Source organism: Oryzias latipes, chromosome 21 (assembly GCF_002234675.1).
Source record: "Oryzias latipes chromosome 21, ASM223467v1".
NCBI classification, from domain to species: domain Eukaryota; kingdom Metazoa; phylum Chordata; class Actinopteri; order Beloniformes; family Adrianichthyidae; genus Oryzias; species Oryzias latipes.
In genome coordinates this window covers 27,157,380-27,179,617 of record NC_019879.2, presented here as the reverse complement: position 1 = coordinate 27,179,617, position 22,238 = coordinate 27,157,380, and the positions used below count along the sequence as shown (strand labels likewise).

Sequence of the window (22,238 nt, the reverse complement as noted above, 5' to 3'; positions counted from 1 at the left end):
TCACATCTCTCTGATTTATCACATCGTCGCATCTTCTCCCCCAAACTCCCCCCTCCCGGCTGGCTCGGACAGGAAATCCGCGCTGTTGACATCTCGCAGAGGGATCTGCCTCCTCACTGATGCTGCAAAGAGAGCCCCCCCCCCCCATCTGCTCTTATCTCTTATCGCCGTCTCTTTTGTCTCCCCCCCGCGCGCGCAGCTGGCTGTCGGTGGCATAAACGGGCGTGCTTGATGGCTGCTGCGCTCACTGGACCCGAGTGAATTCTTTTGATTTTTTTATTTAAAAACTCCCCTCTTCTCCCTCCTCCTCATCGTCTTGATCTGCTTCTGAAATTGAACAAGCGACGATGACAGACCCGATCAACACCCAGGAGCCCGACCCTGTCCCGGAGCCCACGGTTGTGGATCCGTGCCCGGCCACAGTGCGGAACTGGAACGGCCAGTGCGCCGCCGATGGCATCAGCGACCACCAGCAGCAGCAAGCCAAGACCCCCACGGAGCCCGGCTCCTTCACCGTCAACCAGGAGATGAAGATCACCGACAGTGCGGATGGAGAGGGTACACTTTTTTCTGTACTCAAACATTTTTTTAAATGTTAAGTTTGGGATGCTCACGTGCGTTTTGGTCTGCTGCGTCTAAGAGTGGTTATTTTTATCCTTGCCAGTTATTTTTGGCCTGCGTCTTTGAATAATGTATGATAGTCATACATCTGCTGGGTTCAATTTAAACTCCACGTTAGTTAAAAAAGGAGAGCAAAAGTAATTCACAGTTTCTTTATTCTTCCGGAAAGCTGCATGAGTCTGTTTCTGGAAAGATCTGTTTATGGCCAGAATTTGTCATTGTATCTCTAACAAACAACAGTTGCAGTTTGTCAGGTTTGGTTATGCGTGGAGATGATTTGAAACCAATTTCAATATTTATTGAAAGAATCCATAAAACAGCTTAATAATGACAAATCACTGAGCAAAAGTTAGATATTTTGCTTCCCTGTGATGTCTAGTTAGCAGCCACGTTCTCCAGGGTTTCTGGACTTTTCATGATTCTTTTTCCCACTTCCTTCGACATTTACAAAGACTTTGAAATCGCTCCATTGTTAAGTTTTCTACAGAAACTGCTGGATCCTCTCATGAATTATGCCTTTAAATCTCATCCAGGTTGACGTTAAGCCAGTGAAGAAAAAGACAACAACAAAGAAATTCTGCCAGGGGAAAATGAGTAAAAGAATGACAAAAAGAACAAAAATATTTGAACTGAAAATAGCGTCAAAGAAGGAGTGATCCCTGGCCTACAGTTGCCGTGCTTTAATTCTTGGTCACATGCACCCATGCAGCAGTTGACCCATACGGGTGATGCACGTTTTTGGGCTGTCTGAGCCCGTGGAGTGGCATGAAAACGAGAGGCTGCATCTTCAGGCGAGCACAGACGTGTCCGGCAGTTCGCTTGATGGACCCTACCATTGTACCATACACTTCCCATCCTTCCATACTTGTGAAGTATTTGTAAGGATAGTATAATAAACTTTATTTATATAGCACTTTTTGAAATCTAGATTACAAAGTGCTGTGTAATTAATGGAAGCCCCACACACGTATGGCTTACAGGTGATGCTGTTGTGCTGCGCCCTTGCACTTATGTAGGAGTTATGGCTCCTCACTGACAGAATGGGAATGCCGCATGCATGGGGTGCATCCGTGGGTTACCCATAGGATGTCCTCACAAACGACACTCTGATTGGCCAAGCTCCTCATTTTTAACAAAGAGCGTGCCTGTGCGCAGGATTTGGGGGAGTTGAAAAAAATGAAAAATCTATACCTGCATTCACCCTGAAGTGTTTGATATGACTGGTTGCCTCCAGTAGATGTAGACAAAAAAATGGGAATAAATATTTTTCTCTTTATGGGCCACCTGCATGCCCCATACATGTTTGCTCATTTTTGGCCCAACAACAGCCCATGCCTGTTCTGATAATTAAGACAATATAGTTATTACAGTTTTGCTCATGTAAAGGGTGTATTAGTATTGAGACAAAGTTTTGTGATATTTCGTATTGTGACACGTATCTTATCGCCAGATTCTAGCCAATACACAGCCCTACTTTTTAATACTTAATATAATGCGCCTGTAGTCTTCTCTTAATAATCCAACAAATGTAACATTTGGGTTTTCTAAATCTGAGATAATAACTGACTGAAAGAAATTGGTTTCCTTCTAACAAATCAAACTGCTGGAAAACTTTAAAGCTCTAAAACATCTCTGGCCTGAGAAGAGGCAGAGGTGTAGATGTCATATTTAAATGTAAGCTGTTGTATTTTGGGAGTTTTGATGCTTCTTAGCATTTCTGTTCTGAGTTTAAAAGCACTCCAAAGGTGTTATTGCTTGTGATTCATAGGCCCCGGGGCCCTCATAATAATATCCTTGTTTTTTCTTAGAATTTCTTTATGTTCTCCACAGACTCAAAGCATTTCACGGTTCTATGTGATTTTAATATCTATGTTGACACCTTAAATGACAGATTTTCTCAGAGTTTTATGAAACTACTCAGACATTTGATCTTTTACGGTGGATTCAATAACCCCCTCATGCCCAAGGATGCACAGATTGGGTCTGGTTTTGAGACGAAAAGTGGATATTTTCAGCAACGTTGACAAATATTTGGTTCTTTCTCATCATTTATGCATTTTCTTTGAGATGCTGGGTCTGCGTGCTGCTCCATACACACACATAGACATATCTGAATGAACACACCAACCCTGTTTTTATTCAGGCTTTGGGATCTTTACCAAGTTTAAGATCAGATTGTGTTGATTTGCAGAGAAGGTGAAAGATCCATCTCTGGCTGGAGAAAAGCTCAGCGGAGAAAGCTCTGGTTGATTGAAAACAACAAGAACAACAAAAAAAGAGTGCAGGAAAATGGAGTGAAAATATTGTAAAAGCAATCTTTGTATTGATTTTTGTATAGATACCTAGAAAGAAGGTCTTCCCTGTAAGAACTCAGAATTAAAAAAGGCCAGACGGGCCCTTTTGCCGATATTAAATATCAGCAGAAACATCAATAATTCTCTTTTTTTTTTGCTACTGTTGAAAGTCAAACGAATCCCCCAACTCAATTAGCTGCAGATTGTGTTTCTCAGAGCAAGTGAAATGACTCTGCATCCATTTTCAACTGAAAAAATACAAGACATTAGAAGAGCAACACAATCATCCATCACAAAAAAGGTGAACAGAGAGTCAAAGGATCAGAATTTACTGAATTCAGCGACGCAACATTTAAGTAAACAGTTTCAACAAGAGGCTCATCAACCGGCTATTTGGACAGTTTTACAACCAAATTGTGAACAGTTAATCCAGTCAGGTGTTTTCCCACAAACTCTGAAAACTGTCCGAAAAGACACATCTTTCTACCTTTTAAATCGCTTATTTAATCAACTGATTTATTGGGCTTTTAAGTATTGCATGGCTTTATGGTTTATCATTTGTACACTTTCACCCCATCTTTTAATCTATTCAGTGTCTCCTCAAATTTTAGCCTCAGCGTTTCTTTCCTTTTAATATTCCGTTTTATATGTATTTTTTCTCATTGATATTGCTTTTAATCTAATGTGTCTTATGACTTTTTAAAATTGTTCTTAACTGATATGTTTATACGTCTTCTTTGTTAAGCACCTTGTGTTCGATGGAGGAAAAGTGCCATGTTAAAAAAACGATTGATTGGTTGAACTGCAGATGTTAAATCTTTTCAGAATAAAATCAGACTGAAATTTTGATGTATAGCAATTAAAGGACAATTTCTGGATGGTGCAATCAGGTAGAAGCCATGGTCAGATCTTATATTGAAGGAAGGGTTTATGTTGTTTCCATTGGTGAACATAAATTTTTTGAGAGTCACTATATCAAATGGAGTGCCTCAGGGTTCGACTCTTGAACCTATGCTGTTCAGCCTCTGCATCCACCCACTTTAGGTGTAGGAATCGTGTACCAATAACCTTTCAGACCACAGTTATGCTTTCGATACTCAACTTTACGAAGATCTGTCCCTAAAGTACCATCACCTATCAGACTCTGCTGCCTTTTAGAGGAGCTAAACTCCCAAATGCATTGAAACCTTCACCCGTTGTTGAGTGACAAGACAGAAGTAAAAATTTTAAGAAACACAAAGAAAAAAAATGGTAGGTAAAGAAGGGGGTTTTCTAGGGAAGGGAAGACCAAAAGTAATTTAGATTTTAGATTTAGATTTTTTTATTTATTAATCCCACGAATGGGAAATTTCCTTGTCACAGTAGCATGGAGTTTGGCACAGGCATGTACAGACAGTAATGACGAGTTAAGACAGAGATGATGAGTTAAAAAAAATACACATTTTGAAAGAACATTTACCAAAATAAGAGTGTTCAGATAAATAAACAGGGAAAAAGATGTGCAGGAATATAGAGGTCATCTGTATATACAGTTTTGGTACAGTGGAATAAAAAACGAAAAACTATAAAACTATTTATTTAGGCTGGTGTTGAACAGCCTGATGGCAGCTGGGATGAAGGACCTGCAGTAGCGTTCCTTCTTGCATGGTGGGTGCAGCAGTCTGCCACTGAAGGAGCTGCTGAGGTCTGAAACAGTCTGATACAGTGGGTGAGAGGGGTTGTCCATTATTGATGTCAGCTTGGCTAACATCCTCCTCTCACCCACCTCCTCGATGGAGTCCAGGGAGCAGTCCAGGGCAGAGCCGGCCCATCTGACCAGCTTGTTCAGTCTCTTCCTTTCTCTCTCTGAGCTTCCGCTGCTCCAGCAGACCACTGCATAAAGGATGGCTGAAGCCACCACAGAGTCATAAAAAGTTCTTAGCAGTGTCCTGCACACCCCAAAGGACCTCAGTCGTCTGAGCAGGTGGAGACGACTTTGGCCCTTCTTGTACAGGGCGTTTGTGTTGTGTGTCCAGTCCAGTTTATTGTTTAGGTGAACACCCAGGTACTTGTAGTCCTCCACAACCTCGATGTCCAAGCCCTGGATGTTCACCGGTGCAGTTCGATGTGGTTTCCTGCTGATGTCGATTACCACCTCCTTCGTCTTGCTGGCGTTGATGTGCAGGTGGTTCAAAGCACACCAGTCCACAAAGTTGGTGATGACCTCCAGGTACTCCAGATCGTTTCCCTGAGATACCCGCCCAACAATGGCTGTAGTCAGGACTACTGGCCTGAAGTGGTTCGGCTCACTGGGACGTGCAGTCTTGGGAACTGGAAATCTTGGTTTCAAAATGGACTCAGACCTGAGTTTTAGTGCTGCCATTAGGGCCCCAGCTAAACTCTTCACCATCTCAATCCCACGCTTAAGTAAAGACTTACCATTGGATACAGGCTGTTTGCAGGTGAGAAATGGGCAAATCTGTTAGGGGCATGCAGGTAGTCTGCATAAAAATATCAGGGTCGACCACTCAGTGGAGACTTATGTTTTTTTTTTTTTTACTGGCATTGTTATGGGGTCAAATCAAGATCAGCTTGAAGTGAATAATAAAGCAGATTTTAAATAAAAAATAAAATAAAATTGAAAACAAATTGTACGCTTGAAGAAATGTTTAAAAAACACAAAAGTAAAAGCTGTGCAAATCTCACCGATCTTTCTCCAGACTTTTTCTTTCACAGCTCCTTTCTGATATATGGCCCCAAAAACAGCGATTTCTTGACTGTTTTGAGCTTGCCTAGAAAAGTTTCCAAGTTTCATATCGTCCCTCCATGACGGTTCTTATGTACAGGTTAACTAACTTTTCAAACTCAATCCTGAAATGTAGAACTGGTCCACCAAGATCTTCTGCTAAACGAGAAAATACAATGTTTTTGTTGATGGTCTAAAACAGTAGAGGGTGTGTTTGACCCTGAGGCATCCCATTCTTCATTATACTGAACATTACCTAACTAATCTTGGTAAGAGTTGTGTTTTTTAAGGGCTGTCAAAAATAGAGAATATTTTAACCTTAATTGATTAATTATTAATGAAGAAACAGCTTATGTAATGGTTGTTTTACTTGATCAAAAACAGACAAAAGTGCACAAAATAAAACCAATTTTGCAAAATACGGTTAATTCAATAATAATACTTATTTTACTTATTTCTTCAATCACAAACTTGTCTTTCTTAGTGTTTACGGGAAAGTGTTTTTTTTCTTTTAACTTGAGCTGTATGCCTGATGTTTTTGTCATTTCTGGAGAACAAAGATGTGACAAAGGAAAGTGTCGTGAGATACAAGCGTGCACACGAAGAAGACCCCCCCAGAGCCTGCACTGAGTCAGATGCAGAGAGAGGTTCAAAACCACATGCTTTCCTGTCTGTTCTCCCAGTGAGGGATCATGTGAGCAGGTTTTTAGCACGCAGTTTCACTTCCTTCTGCAGACCTTTAAACACCCAACAGATGCAGGGAAAAGTGCACACAATATTACTTGGGTCTGATATTTAGTCTCTGAATGATTGTCTGCATTTTTGGGAAGATGAGAAAGTGTGGTGTATGTGAAAACTGCTAAATCATAGCTCGGTCTGTCAAATATTTACGTTGAATTCAAATCATCAGCACCTTCATTGATACCTAATAATATGTAGTGGTTCTATTAAGACAATAGTGACCCCTTTGTAACATGGAATTAATATTTGTGGTTAACCCCTGAGGCTGGTCCAACATATTTTAGGCTTTTTCCAGATCAAAAGATTTTATAATCTTAGATTTAAATAAGTGTAGTATAAGTATGGTTTAGTGAATATATCTGGGGTAGTCACTAACCAGTAAAATCTGTTATAGTAGCTTTAATTTTTAGACCATTTTGATTTCCTAAAGATTGACGCATGGAGACACACTGAAGCCTCTTGTCATCGTCACCAAAACCAGTGTGGATAGCTTAGACATTTTATGTCAACTTGAATTTTTAAACATTGTATTTCCACCAATATTTTCCAATCCTTCCGAGTCTTCATAAAAATGACATTTATATACTTTGGGGGGAAAAAAGAGCTTGTGATTTCTTTTTCACATGACTTTCAGTCTGCTTGATCTCTGGCTAAATGGTCTGCTTCAGTCCAACTATAGATGGTTTCATTCATTATCGGTGCTCCAGAAGAGGGTGAATAAAAAGCCATTTAGTTTCTGAAGTGATCATGTGAATCAACAGCTTTCTTCTCAGCCCCACTTTATGACGCAGTGTGGAGCTTTTCCGTTACCGAGCTGTGCAATCCTGTTGGAAGGCAACTTTTTGCCACGTCACTTATGTACTTTTGTGGAGTTCAGGTTTGATGGTTTAAAGTTCAAGGGTTTTGTTTAAAACATATTTTAGCTGTAATATTTCACCTTTTAAGTGTTTTTTTCAAATGTGTAACATTAAATTTCCACCACCTCAAAAGCCTTAGAGTTTTTGTCAAAAAATAAAAAATAAAAAAGAAAGATTTCTTATAAAAGAGAAAACATGTAATAAGAATTCATTTGAATATTGCATTTCTGAGTATATTTCCTTTTAAATCAATGTCAATCAAACTGTTGCAAAGATGCTCTGTTTGAATAAGCCGATGTGATGTCACAACGACCCTGGAGCGCATGTGCATTGCACTAGCTCCCTGATCTGCTCCGTCCAGCGTGCACAAGCTCAGGTGCAAGAGAAGAGAAGATGGCACATTGCTGCATTCCCTGCATGCATTTTAAGTGCCTCCAAGGCTGGATTTTGTTGTTGGCTGCATGTTTTTAAAAGTAAACTTAAGGTTAAAGTCCCCAATGTGTTCTCCGCATTTGTTTTCTCTTTGACCAAGTTTGAAGGCTGGCTGTCCAGCATCAAGCAGAAAGGATAAAAGTAAAAACAAGAATAAAATCAGAGGACCTTTTTTATTATTGCCATGATAAAATAAGAACAATTTTATAAAGTTCCGGAGGACCGAGCAGATTGGGTCCCCATCCCGCAGCGGGTCTCTGTGTGGCCGCCAGCTCGACTCCCGGGAGCCGGCATAGTGTTGGGGATTACCCCAGCGCCATCCGCTGTGCGACAGACTGTCCAGGGTGTACTCGGCTTCACCCAACAGTAACCCTGATGGATTCCGGAAACCCCGCTGCCCCAATGGGGTACACAGGGGGGAGCTATAGGATCGATCCACCATATTGGACATGTATTCTACCCGTTGTCACTGAAAACGTCACATGCTCAAAGCTGTTCTTATTGGTTGATGCGACGTGGCGACCTTGCCAGAGTTCAGATTTTTTACTTTAACTTTAACTTTGATTGTGTCTGTACCATCGACTCAACAGTAAAACTTGCCACGAATCGCGTTCGGTGTGAACGCAGCTTAACTGTAACCCGTAATCCTACACTTAACCCTTCCTCTGGGTCCCTGCGGTCAAGAAAAAGTTCACGCGCGCACTTGGAATATTACGTGCGAGTAGACACCTTCTTTGTGGCAATTCATTAAATTTGCTGTGCAGGTGAATTCAACAATCTGCTTCAAATCAGTTCTGAGCCACAGTCAGTGCTGCTTGCTGGTGCAATGTAGCCTAAATTATAATATCATCAAAAGCCTTTTTCGTGTTTTCAATTTGTTGTTTTTGTTTAATTTTACGAAACAGCGGGGTCTGGTACACACATTTGTTTTGTCATTCTGCTCATTGTTTAAAAAGTGTTGATCTGGAACCAAAAACATGTCACTCTTCACCGTTTCTTTATCGCTAAAGAGAAACTTTTGAGAATAGAGACTGTCAGTCGGTGTCCTTTGTGCCACCCTCCTCCTAGGTCAAGCTCTTCACTTACACAAGACAAAGCCATTGTCATCAGAAAGGGGGAATCACGGCTACTCAGCTCAGCACCAATGACCACGCCCATGTATAAGAGAACAATGGCTTCATATAAACACGAAATATGGCTTTTTAAGACATTTAGGTTGTGGGGTTTTGGTTAAAAAAGTCATCATCATCGTTAAAACACCGTTGGGAAAGTTTTTTTTTCTCTCATCCATTTTCATTCCTGACTGTTGGTGTCACAACGACAACAATTGCTTGGTAAAGTGAAGGATAGAGCCAACAGTGTTAAACTCAGCTTTTTTGTGTAAAAATTCAGGCTTTTAAATAATGCATGAGCCAGTCTCACATTTCATGGCAGGGAAATTGCTGCAGGCAGTTGGAGTTCTGGGCTGTTTAGTCTGTGACTCCAGGCGAAGACTCAAACGCATCAGCTGGGCTGGAAGCCGTCAAGAAATGGATCCGAATTGTTCGATTGAAGTTTGGTTTTAGCTTCACATCTGGGTTGGTCCCTTAGGTTTTCCAATAAATGCACAGCTTTTAAAATGTGAGTGTTTAAAAGCAGTCTTTGAAAACTGGTATTTGGAAAGATTTACTTAATTAAGAAAACTTAGTATACACATTTTTCTGCTTTTAGCTGCTCGTCTTCTTACCTCCTTTAGGATCAGAATGAGACAGAAGAGGTTTACAAAAGCATTACACATATTTTGTGTATGTCTCCATGTTCTCCTGATGTAAATAAAGAGATAATAAGAGGGGAACAGACAAAAATATGCATTATTAACATTATAACAGCTGAGGAAAGTAAGTCAACCTGAAAAGTAAAAGATAAAGTTTAGACATTCTTGAACACATTTCTAGCATGAATACAAATATAGATAACCTTATTCTACAGTAATACAGAACGTATAAATTCTAGGAAACAAAAAATATATTTTAGTAAAGGAAAACTTCTAAACTTATGAATATTCCATTTTTTAAATTTAAAATGAGAAAAGTTTGGATTCAAGATTCTATTTACAGCTGCACAACCTCATATGTGCGTTCATGTTATGTACTGTATAAAGGCACGCCTTGTTTTGAAAACCTTTAAAACATTGTGAAAATTCCTATAAATTTGATTATATGTATTTTTACATTATGGCTGTTGCTTTTATTGCATGAGTGGAACAATTAACCTTTTGCAGCCCTGCCTTTTTTGTCAACGTGATGGAGCAAATACTTATACTTTTATTTGGCCATGACCATATAGCACTCAACAGTTAGCACCATCTGAATATGTTGTATGTAACAGTCATTAGAGCTTAGTCATATACACCCATACGGGGAGGTTGACCTTTACAAGTGCTGTGGGTTTTTGGTTTGTCCGGCCCCGTGGAGGGTTGTAACGAGGAGTGTAGCACAGATGTGTCTTGCAGTTCCCTTGAGACCCATGTGGCCATCCCAAGGTACAGTATGTCATGACTATGGAACATACCATTGTTTTGCGTGTGGTAAGTGTATTTTAAAGTGTTAGTAAGGCAAATGGATGTTGCACGTTCTTCTGATCAGGGGTGAAGATAAAGGGAACTATAGGGGGCAGCTACCGTTCCCCTCCAGCTAAAAGCTTTGCCCTCCCACTTGCCACCAATTTTTGAGTCAATAGTAGTATAATTATTGGCAAAGATTTAGATATCATCAATGCAAGCTTCTTTAAGCTTTTCAAAAATAACAAAAAAGCTTTTTGAATGAACTCTTGAGTCCCCTTTGAATTGTTTCCCCTGTATTGTGTATGCAGACCCATCTGGGGTTTCAAGCATTTCCACTCATTTCTTTTTTGTTGAATTTGCTTTGCTATTGCTTCACAACACCAAAAGCACTTCAACTAAAAGAAGATATAGGATCACAGGCTTGATTGGTTACTAAAGAAACCTGCAGAGTCTGTATGAAAAGGCGTTGTACAACGTAATAAATCATGCGAAACAAAAGTAACTTGACAGAAATGATACTTTTTCCAACCACTGTGAAGCTACTGAGCAGAAAGCATTTGAATCTAATAATTGACACTTAATAGGATAATTTCTCCTCTCTGAGTGACTTTGTGGCTTTCTTTTTTGTTGTCATCATGGGTCTTTGTGGGGTTTAAAATGATGTAATCCACACTTAGCTGACCAGAAGAAGCATAGCCAGTTTATGCCGTTCAATAAAGTGTATTCACAGTCAGAGGGCCCATTGTGATCTCACATTATCTTTTATTATACTGCAGCCAAGCATCTAACCCTCAAGCTAATTGACAGAAAAAAAGATATTATTTTAATGACCTTAAACATAGAACTATTTTGAGCTATTTTCCAATAACCAACCAGCTTAAAAGATGATTTATGAGAGTAAATAACATTTATCGAACACATTTGTGATCTGATTACACAACTAGATGAACCTTTCAAACACACACTGTGTTTCTCTGCAGGTCTTCTTGAGAGCAGCATGCGTCTGAAACCCCACGAGGCACAAGACTACAGGAAGAAAGCTCTCTGGGTTTCTTGGATCTCCATAGTGGTCACACTCATACTGGCAGTGGCAGCTTTCAGTAAGTATTAATACACACACTTGAGCAAACAACACAGACGGATGAGATGCTGTGAAAAGAGTCTGCTCAATGGTTGGATGATGTGTTGCCAGGTCGGGTCCCTTTATGAGAGATTTGTATGTGCTTTTCCTTGAAATGTTTGGTGAAATGCAAATCAGTTGTTCAAGACAGAGACCACACTCCATGCAGAGATACCCGGGTTTTTGTCTCCATCATTGACTGTGTATGAGAACTGGACTTAGTATGACATCACCCATAGAAATGACCTCTTTTTGGCTCCAACAAAATGAAGTCAATTCAGTCACCATTCTTTTGCAATAAGAGCAACGCCATGTCGGAACCAGAAAATTTTCAGTCAGCAGTGATTGGTCCGAGTCGGTCTGAATTAACGTTTCTATGGCAACCACTCTCACCAATAAAGAGTTAGTTTGTTGGAAGTTCACACCCCTTCCACTTGAAAGCAGATTCTGTGCCCCTCAAGAGACGCATGCCGGTGTCCCCTTTAAGAACTGTACATGAGAACTGGACTGAGTGACCCCCTAAACCCTTGCGTTCCAAACAGGAAGTACCTGCTGGCTCCAAGAAGGTAAACTCCCATAGACTTCTACAGAGAAATAAACAGCTGTTACTCAGTCATTCTATTTGTCAGAATAACCATTCTTGCTCTGACACTTTTTATGTTTTTGATAAACCAATAGTTTTTTCATGAATTTCTTTTCTTTATTCAAGTTATAAACTGACCAATCAGATGTCTCAATAAAAGCATGTGGTGCCTGCCGGCCCCCACGTCCAACTATTAAAACGTTTAACAGACTTAGCACACTTTCAAGAGGTAGAAGGGTAGACTTCCAACAAGCTTCCTCCTGATTGGTGAGAGTGGTTGCCATAGAAACGTTGACACACTGCTTACTGACGATATGTGACTCCAACATGGCGGTGTCCTTATTGGAAAAAAAGGAGACTGAATTGACTTTCATTTGATTGGAGCTGGACTCCAATGAGTCCAGCTCCAATGAGCGTGACATCATCCTTTAGATGATGTCACGCTCACTCTGTTTGGGCTGCAATGGTTCCAAACAAATTAGAAATGTAACAAGGGGGACAGTTTTCATGCATCCATCCATCCATCCATCCATCCATCCATCCATCCATCCATCCATCCATCCATCCATCCATCCATCCATCCATCCATCCATCCATCCATTTTCTAAACCTGTATCGTACCGGGTTGGAGTCCCGTGTTTGCTGGAACTAACCCTGCTAATGATGGGGGGGGGGGTTCATCCTGAGGGAGTTTGCAAGTTCATCAATCCATCAGTGGACATTTTTCCATTGAATCACTGGAATTTTAACCAATTCTTATCAAGTTCACAATACACATCTTATCTCCAACTGGTCACTGTGACATATGACATCATCTGGAACCCACGTTGGGTTGTAATTGACTTTGCTTCCAATTTAAAGAAATTGGTGACATATACAATCTTAATGTGATTGATTGGAGACAAAACTATAATCTGGTATTCAAATTTCCAGTACAACTCAAAAATAAAAATATCCAGTGGCCTGAAACTTTCATACAAGTAATATTTGAAAAGATTTGTTTCAACCATTGTATTCGGTTGGACTCCTTTTGACCTTAGTGTCACCTGTAGCCCTCATTTCCTCCATGGAGGGGAAAGCTGCTAGCTGCTGATACCACATAAGCGTCCCAACCATCACAGATGTTGTGTGTGTGTTTTTTTTTAAGTTCACTGCCATCACATGACTTGTGTGAAAACTCACATAAAGCACAACCTCAAACTAGTTTCATTTATGAAACCATGATACGTTTTTCTGAAATAATGTCTGCTTTATAGAATGTTTTGAACACGGCTGCTTTGACGTCTGCCGAGAGCATGTGAGCCGTTGCGACACTGACGTGTTGAAGGTCAACCTGGTGGGGAAAAATGAATGACTGGTCACGGCCAAACATCTCATAAGCTGATTTGTATCGGCTCTCAATGTCAAAGCTCTGCTGCAATTTTAGACATCAGCTGTGAAGTTGTGGTTTACCTCCTGATGTTGGACCAAACAAGCACAGTCTTTTTACTCATCAGTTTATCTTTTAAAATGTCAAATTCTCCAATGTTGAGTAAGATAGTATTGGTTATTAAAGAGGGGAAATGCAGCTGAGCTATAACACACAGGCAGCCCATTTTACTGTAAACTTTTGCATTCTAAAAAATGTCAAACGGAAGAAGTATTTTCTTTTTCTTTTAATTTTGCCCAAAAATGCCTGTTCCTTGATTTGATATTGGAAACTTCTTCTGGCTCCTCAGAAAAGATCTAGTGTTGTGACAGGAAAGAAGGGATGGTTTCAACATCAGCCTCATGATATCTATTTATTGCTTTGTCATCCTGGCTAGGCGTTACGCATTTTGCATATACTATCAAGCATAAATGATGCTATTAAGACCCGAGCTGACAAAGAGGCCTTCACTAAACTAAAGAAGAACAGACTAATAAATGCACTCATGAAAGTTGTTGACTTCTAAGGCAATTTAAAAAATGTAAATTAGGTATTGAAGATGCAAATTTGACATTTTCTTGAGTGGGTTAAAACAAACAAAGACGCTGAATGGTTTCCACCAACCAGCATGGACTTACAGGGAATTCATTCATTCTAGACCTGAGTCAGAGAGACGAAGTGGGACTGACTGGTACGGGTGGGAGACAGATGGATAAGATGGAGCGAGGCTCCAGAAAGGTGTTGCTGCACGTGGTGATGAAGAGGGCAGGATGAGTTCTGGCAGGCAGCGGCAGGGATTCAGCAGCTGTGATGGCTCAACTTTAAAGAACTCTGGCATTCCTTTTCCTCCTGGCCTACTTTCTCTTTGCCTCAGAGTCCCTCCATCCTCCCAATTTTTTCTTTTGATCTTGTTTTTCTTTATGCTTGAGTTTTGGTGAAGATGTTTTATTGTCACTTGCAGAGTGCCGGGTACAATTTTTCTTCGCATAGACATATATTCTAATAAAAACAAGTTGCTTTAAAGAACTAAAGAGTTAGCATTCTTTCAGCATTTACTCTGTTTCTTTTCTTTCCATTCTCATTTTTTCGGTCTGTGGAAATCCCAAGGATCCTCTGCCATTCTGTGACCTTTAGACAATTCTTAACATTTACAGGGGCTCAGGGTTCTCTTTCTCTGCTCCACTTTCCATTGTGTTGCTTCTCCAGGGTCTCGGTCATGAACAGCGGCCTCTGTTAGCTCAGCGTTTCTTCTGGGACCTTTTGTGGCTTCCTGTTCACTTGTGAAAGTGCTACAAATCTTTCCGGCTTATCACACATATCAGGCTCAGAGTGAGAAGAGAGCACAGGGACCGAGGGGGACGTCGGTCAGTGGGCTAATGCATGCATGGTCATGCACTTGATGCACAGGTCCTATTCTCTGCTGATGATTATGGTGTGAGAGGTCATTGTGGAAGAATAAATAAAACTGGGATGAAGTCTATTCCAACTGCCATTTGGACTTCTTTGAGTGTTTCAGAATTCTATTATTTTCCACAGGGCCCTCCTTTTCGGAGTTGGAGGGATTTTTTTTCTATCCTTCCTGTTAATATACTCCTTTAGATCACACTGCACAACAAAAAAAAGGAATAGGAAGAAATTACGGCATCTGGAAATTTGCTGAATCTGTGTCGGACTAAAGTTGGCGTGAAATTGCGTGTCACTCGCTCACACACAAATCATTCGACTGTCACTAAAGCTGGTTCATGTTTGTTTGGAAATCTCTGGCTTTGTCTCCAGGAACTCACATTTTTGATTCTTAGCTCATCACATCATGACGTTTCCTCAGGATGCAGCGCCTGGTTGTGGTCCATGTGATGTTTTGCTGCATTTCAACAGAGAATCGTAGCAGATAAAAGCATTCTTTTAAAAGACATGTTTACCTTTCTAGTTTTGACACTTGAAAACTAAACTGAGTTTCTGCTACAGTCGCTTTTGTTGTGAGCTCTAACTGTGTCTGGGCCGTTTAGTTTCCACAGAAACCATTTTTAGAGTTTACCTTTCTGGGTGGATACGAGCCGTGGTAAATGGGCGCGGGCATGGGGGGGGCTGCATGAAATATCAAGGTCATTTACCGATCTGTAAACCCATAGAGCAAAAACGTTTATGCATGTTTTCTTTGGGCATACTGCGGGCGACAGGTAATAGTTACTATAATATACAATTATGTTAATCTTACGCAATTATGTGCGATTTTTTTTGCATTAGCAAATGTGTAGGTTTTCGCCGTGCCACGTATGTCTAGTGGACTTTTCACGCATGTACAACTGATGTATACATTTTTTATCGCGTATATGTTCCATATATGACGTTAGAATTATGCAAATGACGCACAAATCACCAATGAATTACAAATAAACACTGCGATGATCACGTATGGTTCATGTTCTATGTTGATTTACGTGTTCTTTTCATGGTTTATTCTGACTTTTTCCAAGGTTCAATTGTGACACATCTGTGAAAATTCAACGGAAAGACCACAATTTTTCTAACTTTCTCAGCGTATTTTCATGTATGACCAATCATTAGCAGTGCAATATGTACAAAATGTATTACATGGCTTTTCAATCTGGTCGCCAGCTATGATTTGTTATTTAAGCATAGAGGAGGCTGCAAGAACAGAAGATGGAAAGAAAAAAAATAGAGGCTGGCAGGGTGAGGAATAGAAAAAGAAAAGTAAATAAACAGGAAACTTTTTGAGATGATGGAATGAGACTAGCCAAATAAGATATTGAAACTAAAGGATTTTAATTGAGGTTTTTTTCATGTGTAAATTGAAATAATCACTTTTTTGTGCAAAAGAAATTTCTACACTCCTTTTACGGTTGACTTTTTGCACCAACTGTAATTTTTCTCAATAATAGTCATCTCATGTCCCTGTTTTCTGTGTCAAAGTCTGCACCTGGTTCCTCCATCATGAGTGGCTGTGTGACACGGCCTTGACTAACTACTAGAGTGTGGCATAAGGGCACCATATAAATAAAATAGGAAGACTGTAGGAATAAAAATCCAGATGTCGTGACTTCACGTCAGACTACAAGTAATTTCCATCCATCAATTTTCTGAACCTCCAATCTAGCCACAGGGGTTGCAAGCCAGTAACTTCTGTGCCGGTCCCAAGCCCGGATAAATAGAGAGGGTTGCGTCAGGAAGGGCATCCGGCGTAAAAATTGCCAAAATAACCATGCGAATCATCCACAACACTTTAGACATACCGGATCGGTCGAGGCCCGGGTTAACAACGACCGCCACCGATGCTGTTAACCTACAGGGTGTCGGTGGAAATTTGACTACTGTTGGTCGAAGAAAGAGAGGAGGCAGAAGGGTCTGTGGCCAGAGAGAGAAGGGAAAAGGCAGGAACATAGGTTTGAGAATAGGGACTCTTAACGTTGGCACAATGACAGGGAAAGGCAGAGAGCTGGCAAACATGATGGAGAGAAGGAAGGTAGATGTACTGTGTGTGCAGGAGACAAGGTGGAAGGGCAGCAAGGCACGTAGTATTGGAGGAGGATACAAACTGTTCTATCATGGTGTTGATAGGAAGAGAAACGGGGTAGGAGTGATTCTGAAGGGGGAGTTTGTAAACAGTGTTCTAGAGGTGAAAAGAGTCTCAGACAGGATGATGAGCCTAAAGTTAGAAATTGAAGTGGGTGATGGTGAGTGTAGTCAGTGGGTATGCGCCACAGGTTGGCTGTGAGTTAGAAGTGAAGGAGAGATTCTGGAGTGAGTTGGATGAGGTCATAGAGAGTTTTCCCAGAGGAGAGAGAGTTGTTATTGGAGCAGACTTTAATGGGCATGTTGGTGAGGGCAATAGAGGTGATGAGGAGGTGATGGGCAGGTTTGGTGTGAAGGAAAGGAATCTGGAGGGACAGATGGTGGTGGACTTTGCGAAGAGGATGGAAATGGCTGTAGTCAACACTTACTTCCAGAAGAGAGAGGAACATAGAGTGACATACAGAAGTGGAGGTAGGAGTACCCAGGTGGACTACATCCTATGTAGACGAGGTCATTTGAGAGAGGTTAATGACTGCAAAGTGGTGGTAGGAGAGAGTGTAGCCAGACAGCACCGCATGGTGGTGTGTAAGATGATTCTGGAGGTCAGGAAGAAGAAGATAGGGAAAACAGAAAAGAAGACCAAGTGGTGGAAGCTACAGAATGAAGAAACTTGTGAGGAATTTAGGCAGAAGTTGAGGCAGGTCCTGGGTGGTCAGGATGAGCTTCCAGATGACTGGGAAACTACAGCAGAGATTATCAGGGAAACAGGTAGGAAGGTGCTAGGTGTGTCATCTGGAAAGAGGAAAGACGGTAAAGAGACTTGGTGGGGGAATGAGGAAGTACAGGAATGCGTCCAGAGGAAGAGGTTGGCTAAAAGGAAGTGGGATGTAGAAAGGACTGAGGAAGGTAGACAGGAGTACAAGGAAGCGCAGCGTAGAGTGAAGAGAGAGGTGGCAAAGGCCAAACAGAAAGCTTACGATGAGCTATATGACAGGTTAGACACAAAGGAAGGAGAGAAGGACTTGTACAGACTAGCCAGACAGAGAGACAGAGATGGGAAGGACGTGCAACAGGTAAGGGTGATAAAGGACAGAGATGGAAAGGTGCTAACAACCCAAGAGAGTGTACAGAAAAGATGGAAGGAGTATTTTGAGGAGCTGATGAACGAGGAAAATGACAGGGAAAGAAGGGAGGAAGATGTGGTTGTTGTGGAGCAGGAAGTAGCAGAGATTGGAAAGGATGAGGTTAGGAAGGCTCTGAAAAGGATGAAGAGCGGAAAGGCCGTTGGTCCTGATGACGTACCTGTGGAGGTATGGAAGTGCTTAGGAGAGACAGCAGTGGAATTTCTAACAAGGTTGTTCAATAGGATTTTAGAGAGTGAGAAGATGCCTGAGGAATGGAGGAGAAGCGTTCTGGTTCCGATCTTTAAGAACAAGGGTGACATGCAGAACTGCAGCAACTATAGAGGAATAAAGTTGATGAGCCACACAATGAAGCTGTGGGAAAGAGTAGTGGAAGCCAGGCTTAGGAAAGAGGTGGAGATTTGTGAGCAGCAGTATGGTTTCATGCCCCGTAAGAGCACCACTGATGCCATTTTTGCTTTGAGAATGTTGATGGAAAAGTACAGAGAAGGTCAGAAGGAGCTGCATTGTGTGTTCGTAGATTTAGAGAAGGCGTATGACAGGGTGCCGAGGGAGGAGCTGTGGTACTGTATGATGTCGTCTGGAGTGGCAGAGAAGTATGTCAGAGTAGTTCAGGACATGTATGAGAGAAGTATGACGGTGGTGAGATGTGCTGTAGGTCAGACAGAGGAGTTCAAGGTGGAGGTGGGACTACACCAAGGATCAGCTTTGAGTCCTTTTTTGTTTGCTATGCTGATGGACAGGCTGACAGACGATCCCTGGACAATGATGTTTGCGGATGACATTGTAATTTCCAGTGAGAGTAGAGAGCAGGTGGAGGAACAGCTAGAGAGGTGGAGGTTTGCTCTGGACAGAAGAGGCATGAAGGTCAGTCGTAGTAAGACAGAATACATGTGTCTGAACGAGAGGGATCAAGGTAGAAGCGTTAGGTTACAGGGGGCTGAGGTGAAGAAGGTGCAGGAGTTTAAGTACTTGGGGTCAACAGTTCAGTGTGATGGGGATTGTGGAAAAGAGGTGAAGAGGCGAGTGCAGGCAGGTTGGAGCGGTTGGAGGAAAGTGTCAGGAGTGTTGTGTGACAGAAGAGTGTCAGCAAGACTCAAAGGAAAGGTGTACAAGACAGTGGTGAGACCAGCTCTGCTCTATGGGTTAGAGACGGTAGCAGTGAGACAGAGACAAGAGGCTGAGATGGAGGTAGCAGAGATGAAGATGTTGAGGTTCTCCTTAGGAGTGACCAGGTTAGACAGGATAAGGAACGAGTACATCAGAGGGACGGCTCATGTTGCCTGTGTTAGCGACAAAGTCAGAGAAGCCAGACTGAGATGGTTTGGACATGTTCAGAGGAGGGATAGTGGTTATATTGGTAGAAGGATGTTGGAGATGGAGCTGCCTGGCCAGAGGGCAAGAGGACGGCCAAAGAGGAGATATATGGATGTCTTAACAGAGGACATGAAGTTGGCTAACGTTAGGGTAGAAGATGTTCATGATAGAGTGAGGTGGAAAACGATGATTCGCTGTGGCGACCCCTGATGGGAAAAGCCGAAAGAGAAAGAAGAATTTTCTGAACCTCCACTTTTATTTTGTCGGGGGGGGGGGTCTCACAGGGTTGCTGGAGCCTATCCTAGCTACTGTTAGGATACACCCTGGTCTGGACCCCCGTCTATCAAAAGGTCACACGACCACACCCACGAGACAATTTGGAACCATCAATAAACCTTTGAAGCATGACTTTGGGCTGTGGGAGGAAACCAGAGTTTCCCGGAGAAAACCCACACATGCACAAAGAGAACTCAACATAGAAAGGTGCCTGCTGGGATGCAAACCCTCCCGCTGTGAGGTGAGAGTACCAACACCACCATGCACCACCCTGTAAAAGTAATTTGTAAAACTAAAAATAAATACAGTGGTAGCATTTTTCTTGTAGTAGAAATGTCAAGTATTGAACAAAAGGCTAAAAGATCCTTTTGCATCGTCTTTGCTCGCGTCCTACTCTCTCATTTCTGCATGTTTGCATTGGAGGAAGTACCCTGTAGGTCTGCAGCAATGTTCATAAAATATGCACAAGGTTTCATGTTAATTTTCAGGAGTTTTATTTATATATTTTATTTTATTTATAAGTTAAGAACAGATGATGACTGCTGCAAAAAGAGTAGCTCTGCATCATGTTTACGCGATGCCTGGTTTCATTCTGCATGGCTAAGCAGCCACAGAAAGAGCTGCTCCATATTCAAAGCTGCGAACAAACAACGCACTGACAGCAATGATTTTTAGATTGCCTTACAGGACTTCTAGGACCGGGCCGTACTCCTGCATACTAATAGGCTGCTACATGATCCATCAGTGCCATCGCCAGCAACGATTTGTTGTTTGAGCAAAGAGGAGGCTGCAGGAGGGGAAGATGGAAATAAAAAAAGTAGAGGCAGTCAGGGAATTATTTGGTGAGGAATAGAAAGAGAAAAGTAGATATATAGGAACTTTTTGGCATGATGGAAGGAGAATAACCGAATGAAAAAGTGTAAATAAAGGATTTTATTATGTCTAATTTTAAAGTAGCCACTTTTTTGAGCAAACATTTTTTTGTTTTACACTCTTTTTATGGTTGACTTTGCACCAACTGTGCTTTTTATCAATAAAAGTGATCCCATGCCCGTGTTTTCTGTCGCAAAGTCTGCACCTGGTTCCTCCATCATGAGCCAAAGCACTGGCTTGATCTCCCTCTGCCTCTGCTGTAGAGCTAATTTAACCCAGATACATAAAATAAAAGCTGAGACTCAGTTATAAATAAAATATCTTTCAGACGCCGATGTGTGGCACAAGTTTGCAGCTGAGAGCAGAAGCAGAATCACGAAGCATTTACAAAGTTAGCTCTGAAACAGAGTTAACCCAGCTATGTGCAGGAGAAAATCTGCTGCTGTTAACTGCTAGTTAAATATTTTAACTCCACTCAGTAAAAGACAAAACTTTAGAACCTTTTTTGGTAAGATTTCGGTAAATTTGCTTTAAGACAATAAATGTATTTAGTTTTTTTAATCTTGAAAGCAACTGAAGCAAAATCTGTAATAAAATTAATTTTCTTTTACTTTACAGACTTTTTTTCAGACGTTTTCAACTGGAAAGACTTATGTGACTCATAACAAATGCACTTCACAACAGCATGACAAGTTTGAAAGTAAACATTCATTCATTTTCTATTCCGTTTAGTCCCTTTTGGGATCACGGGGCTGCTGGAGCCTATCCCGGCCCCTTGCGGGCGAAGGCAGGGGACACCCTGGACAGCTCGCCAGTCTGTCGCAGGGTAGAATGTCCTTAATCACACACCCATTCACTCTCACACTCACACCTAGGGACAATTTAGATTAACCAATTAACCTATGGAGCATGTTTCTGTACGGTGGGAGGAAGCCGGATACCCCGGAGAGAACCCACGCATGCACGGGGAGAACATGCAAACTCCACACAGAAAGGTCCCCCCATTGAGGTTCTGTTTCAGGTCCCCCAGCCGGGGCTTGAACCAGGGGCCTTCTTGCTGTGAGGCACCGTGCAGCCCTGAAAGTAAACATATTTACTTTTAATTTTTTAAGCAGACTATCCTAAAAAGTGTGACTACTACACCAGCCAAACTGCAAAAGGAGGGATTCCAAAACTAGGAAGTTTTTATGAAGAAAATCCTTAGAAACTATTTGCTCATTCACCAATCATTCATAGTTAACAAAAAATCCTATAAGATATACAAATCTATAAAACAAGGAGTTTTAAATAATATTAAATAAATAGTTATAATAATTAAATAATAATTAAATAAATTTAAATAAAAAGAACACACCCAACAAATTTAAAATAGATTAAATTAATTATCGAACCCTGAGAAAACTACTAAAAAGCTTAAAAGATGAGTTTTCAGTTTTTGTTGTTGTTATTGATGAAGGCCTCACATCCTCAGGCGAAGACCACGCTGATGAAATTTGGCTTCGCCGTGGGTTTTAAGGAGGATTTCAGAAAATTAATGCAATTTCAACACTTGAAAATGTAAATAAATATCATGTGTTTTTTTTTGTAATTAAGCAATTTGAGTTTGTGTTTTGCCTTGAATCGAGGTTATCTTTGTATGTAAGGAGATGAAAGAAAGGAAAAAGATTTGAACTCACTAAAAAAAAAAAAGTATTTATTTCCAGATCCGAGATCTTAAATATCTCAGCTGTTGATTTTAGGAAAAAATTAAAAGTTGTAGAGCGGATAGAAGTTAAA

General features: G+C 41.2%; 1 protein-coding gene across 1 annotated transcript in view; it reads left to right on the top strand.

The window, feature by feature from the left end:
• The window catches only part of LOC101167579 (transmembrane protein 163), a 71,940-nt gene continuing 49,702 nt past the window's right edge, over positions 1-22,238 (top strand). The window contains exons 1-2 of the mRNA XM_004082023.4: positions 1-558; positions 11,193-11,312. Coding sequence (XP_004082071.3) covers positions 348-558; positions 11,193-11,312 — 331 coding nt within the window. The 5' untranslated portion in view covers positions 1-347. The remainder of the gene's footprint in view (positions 559-11,192; positions 11,313-22,238) is intronic.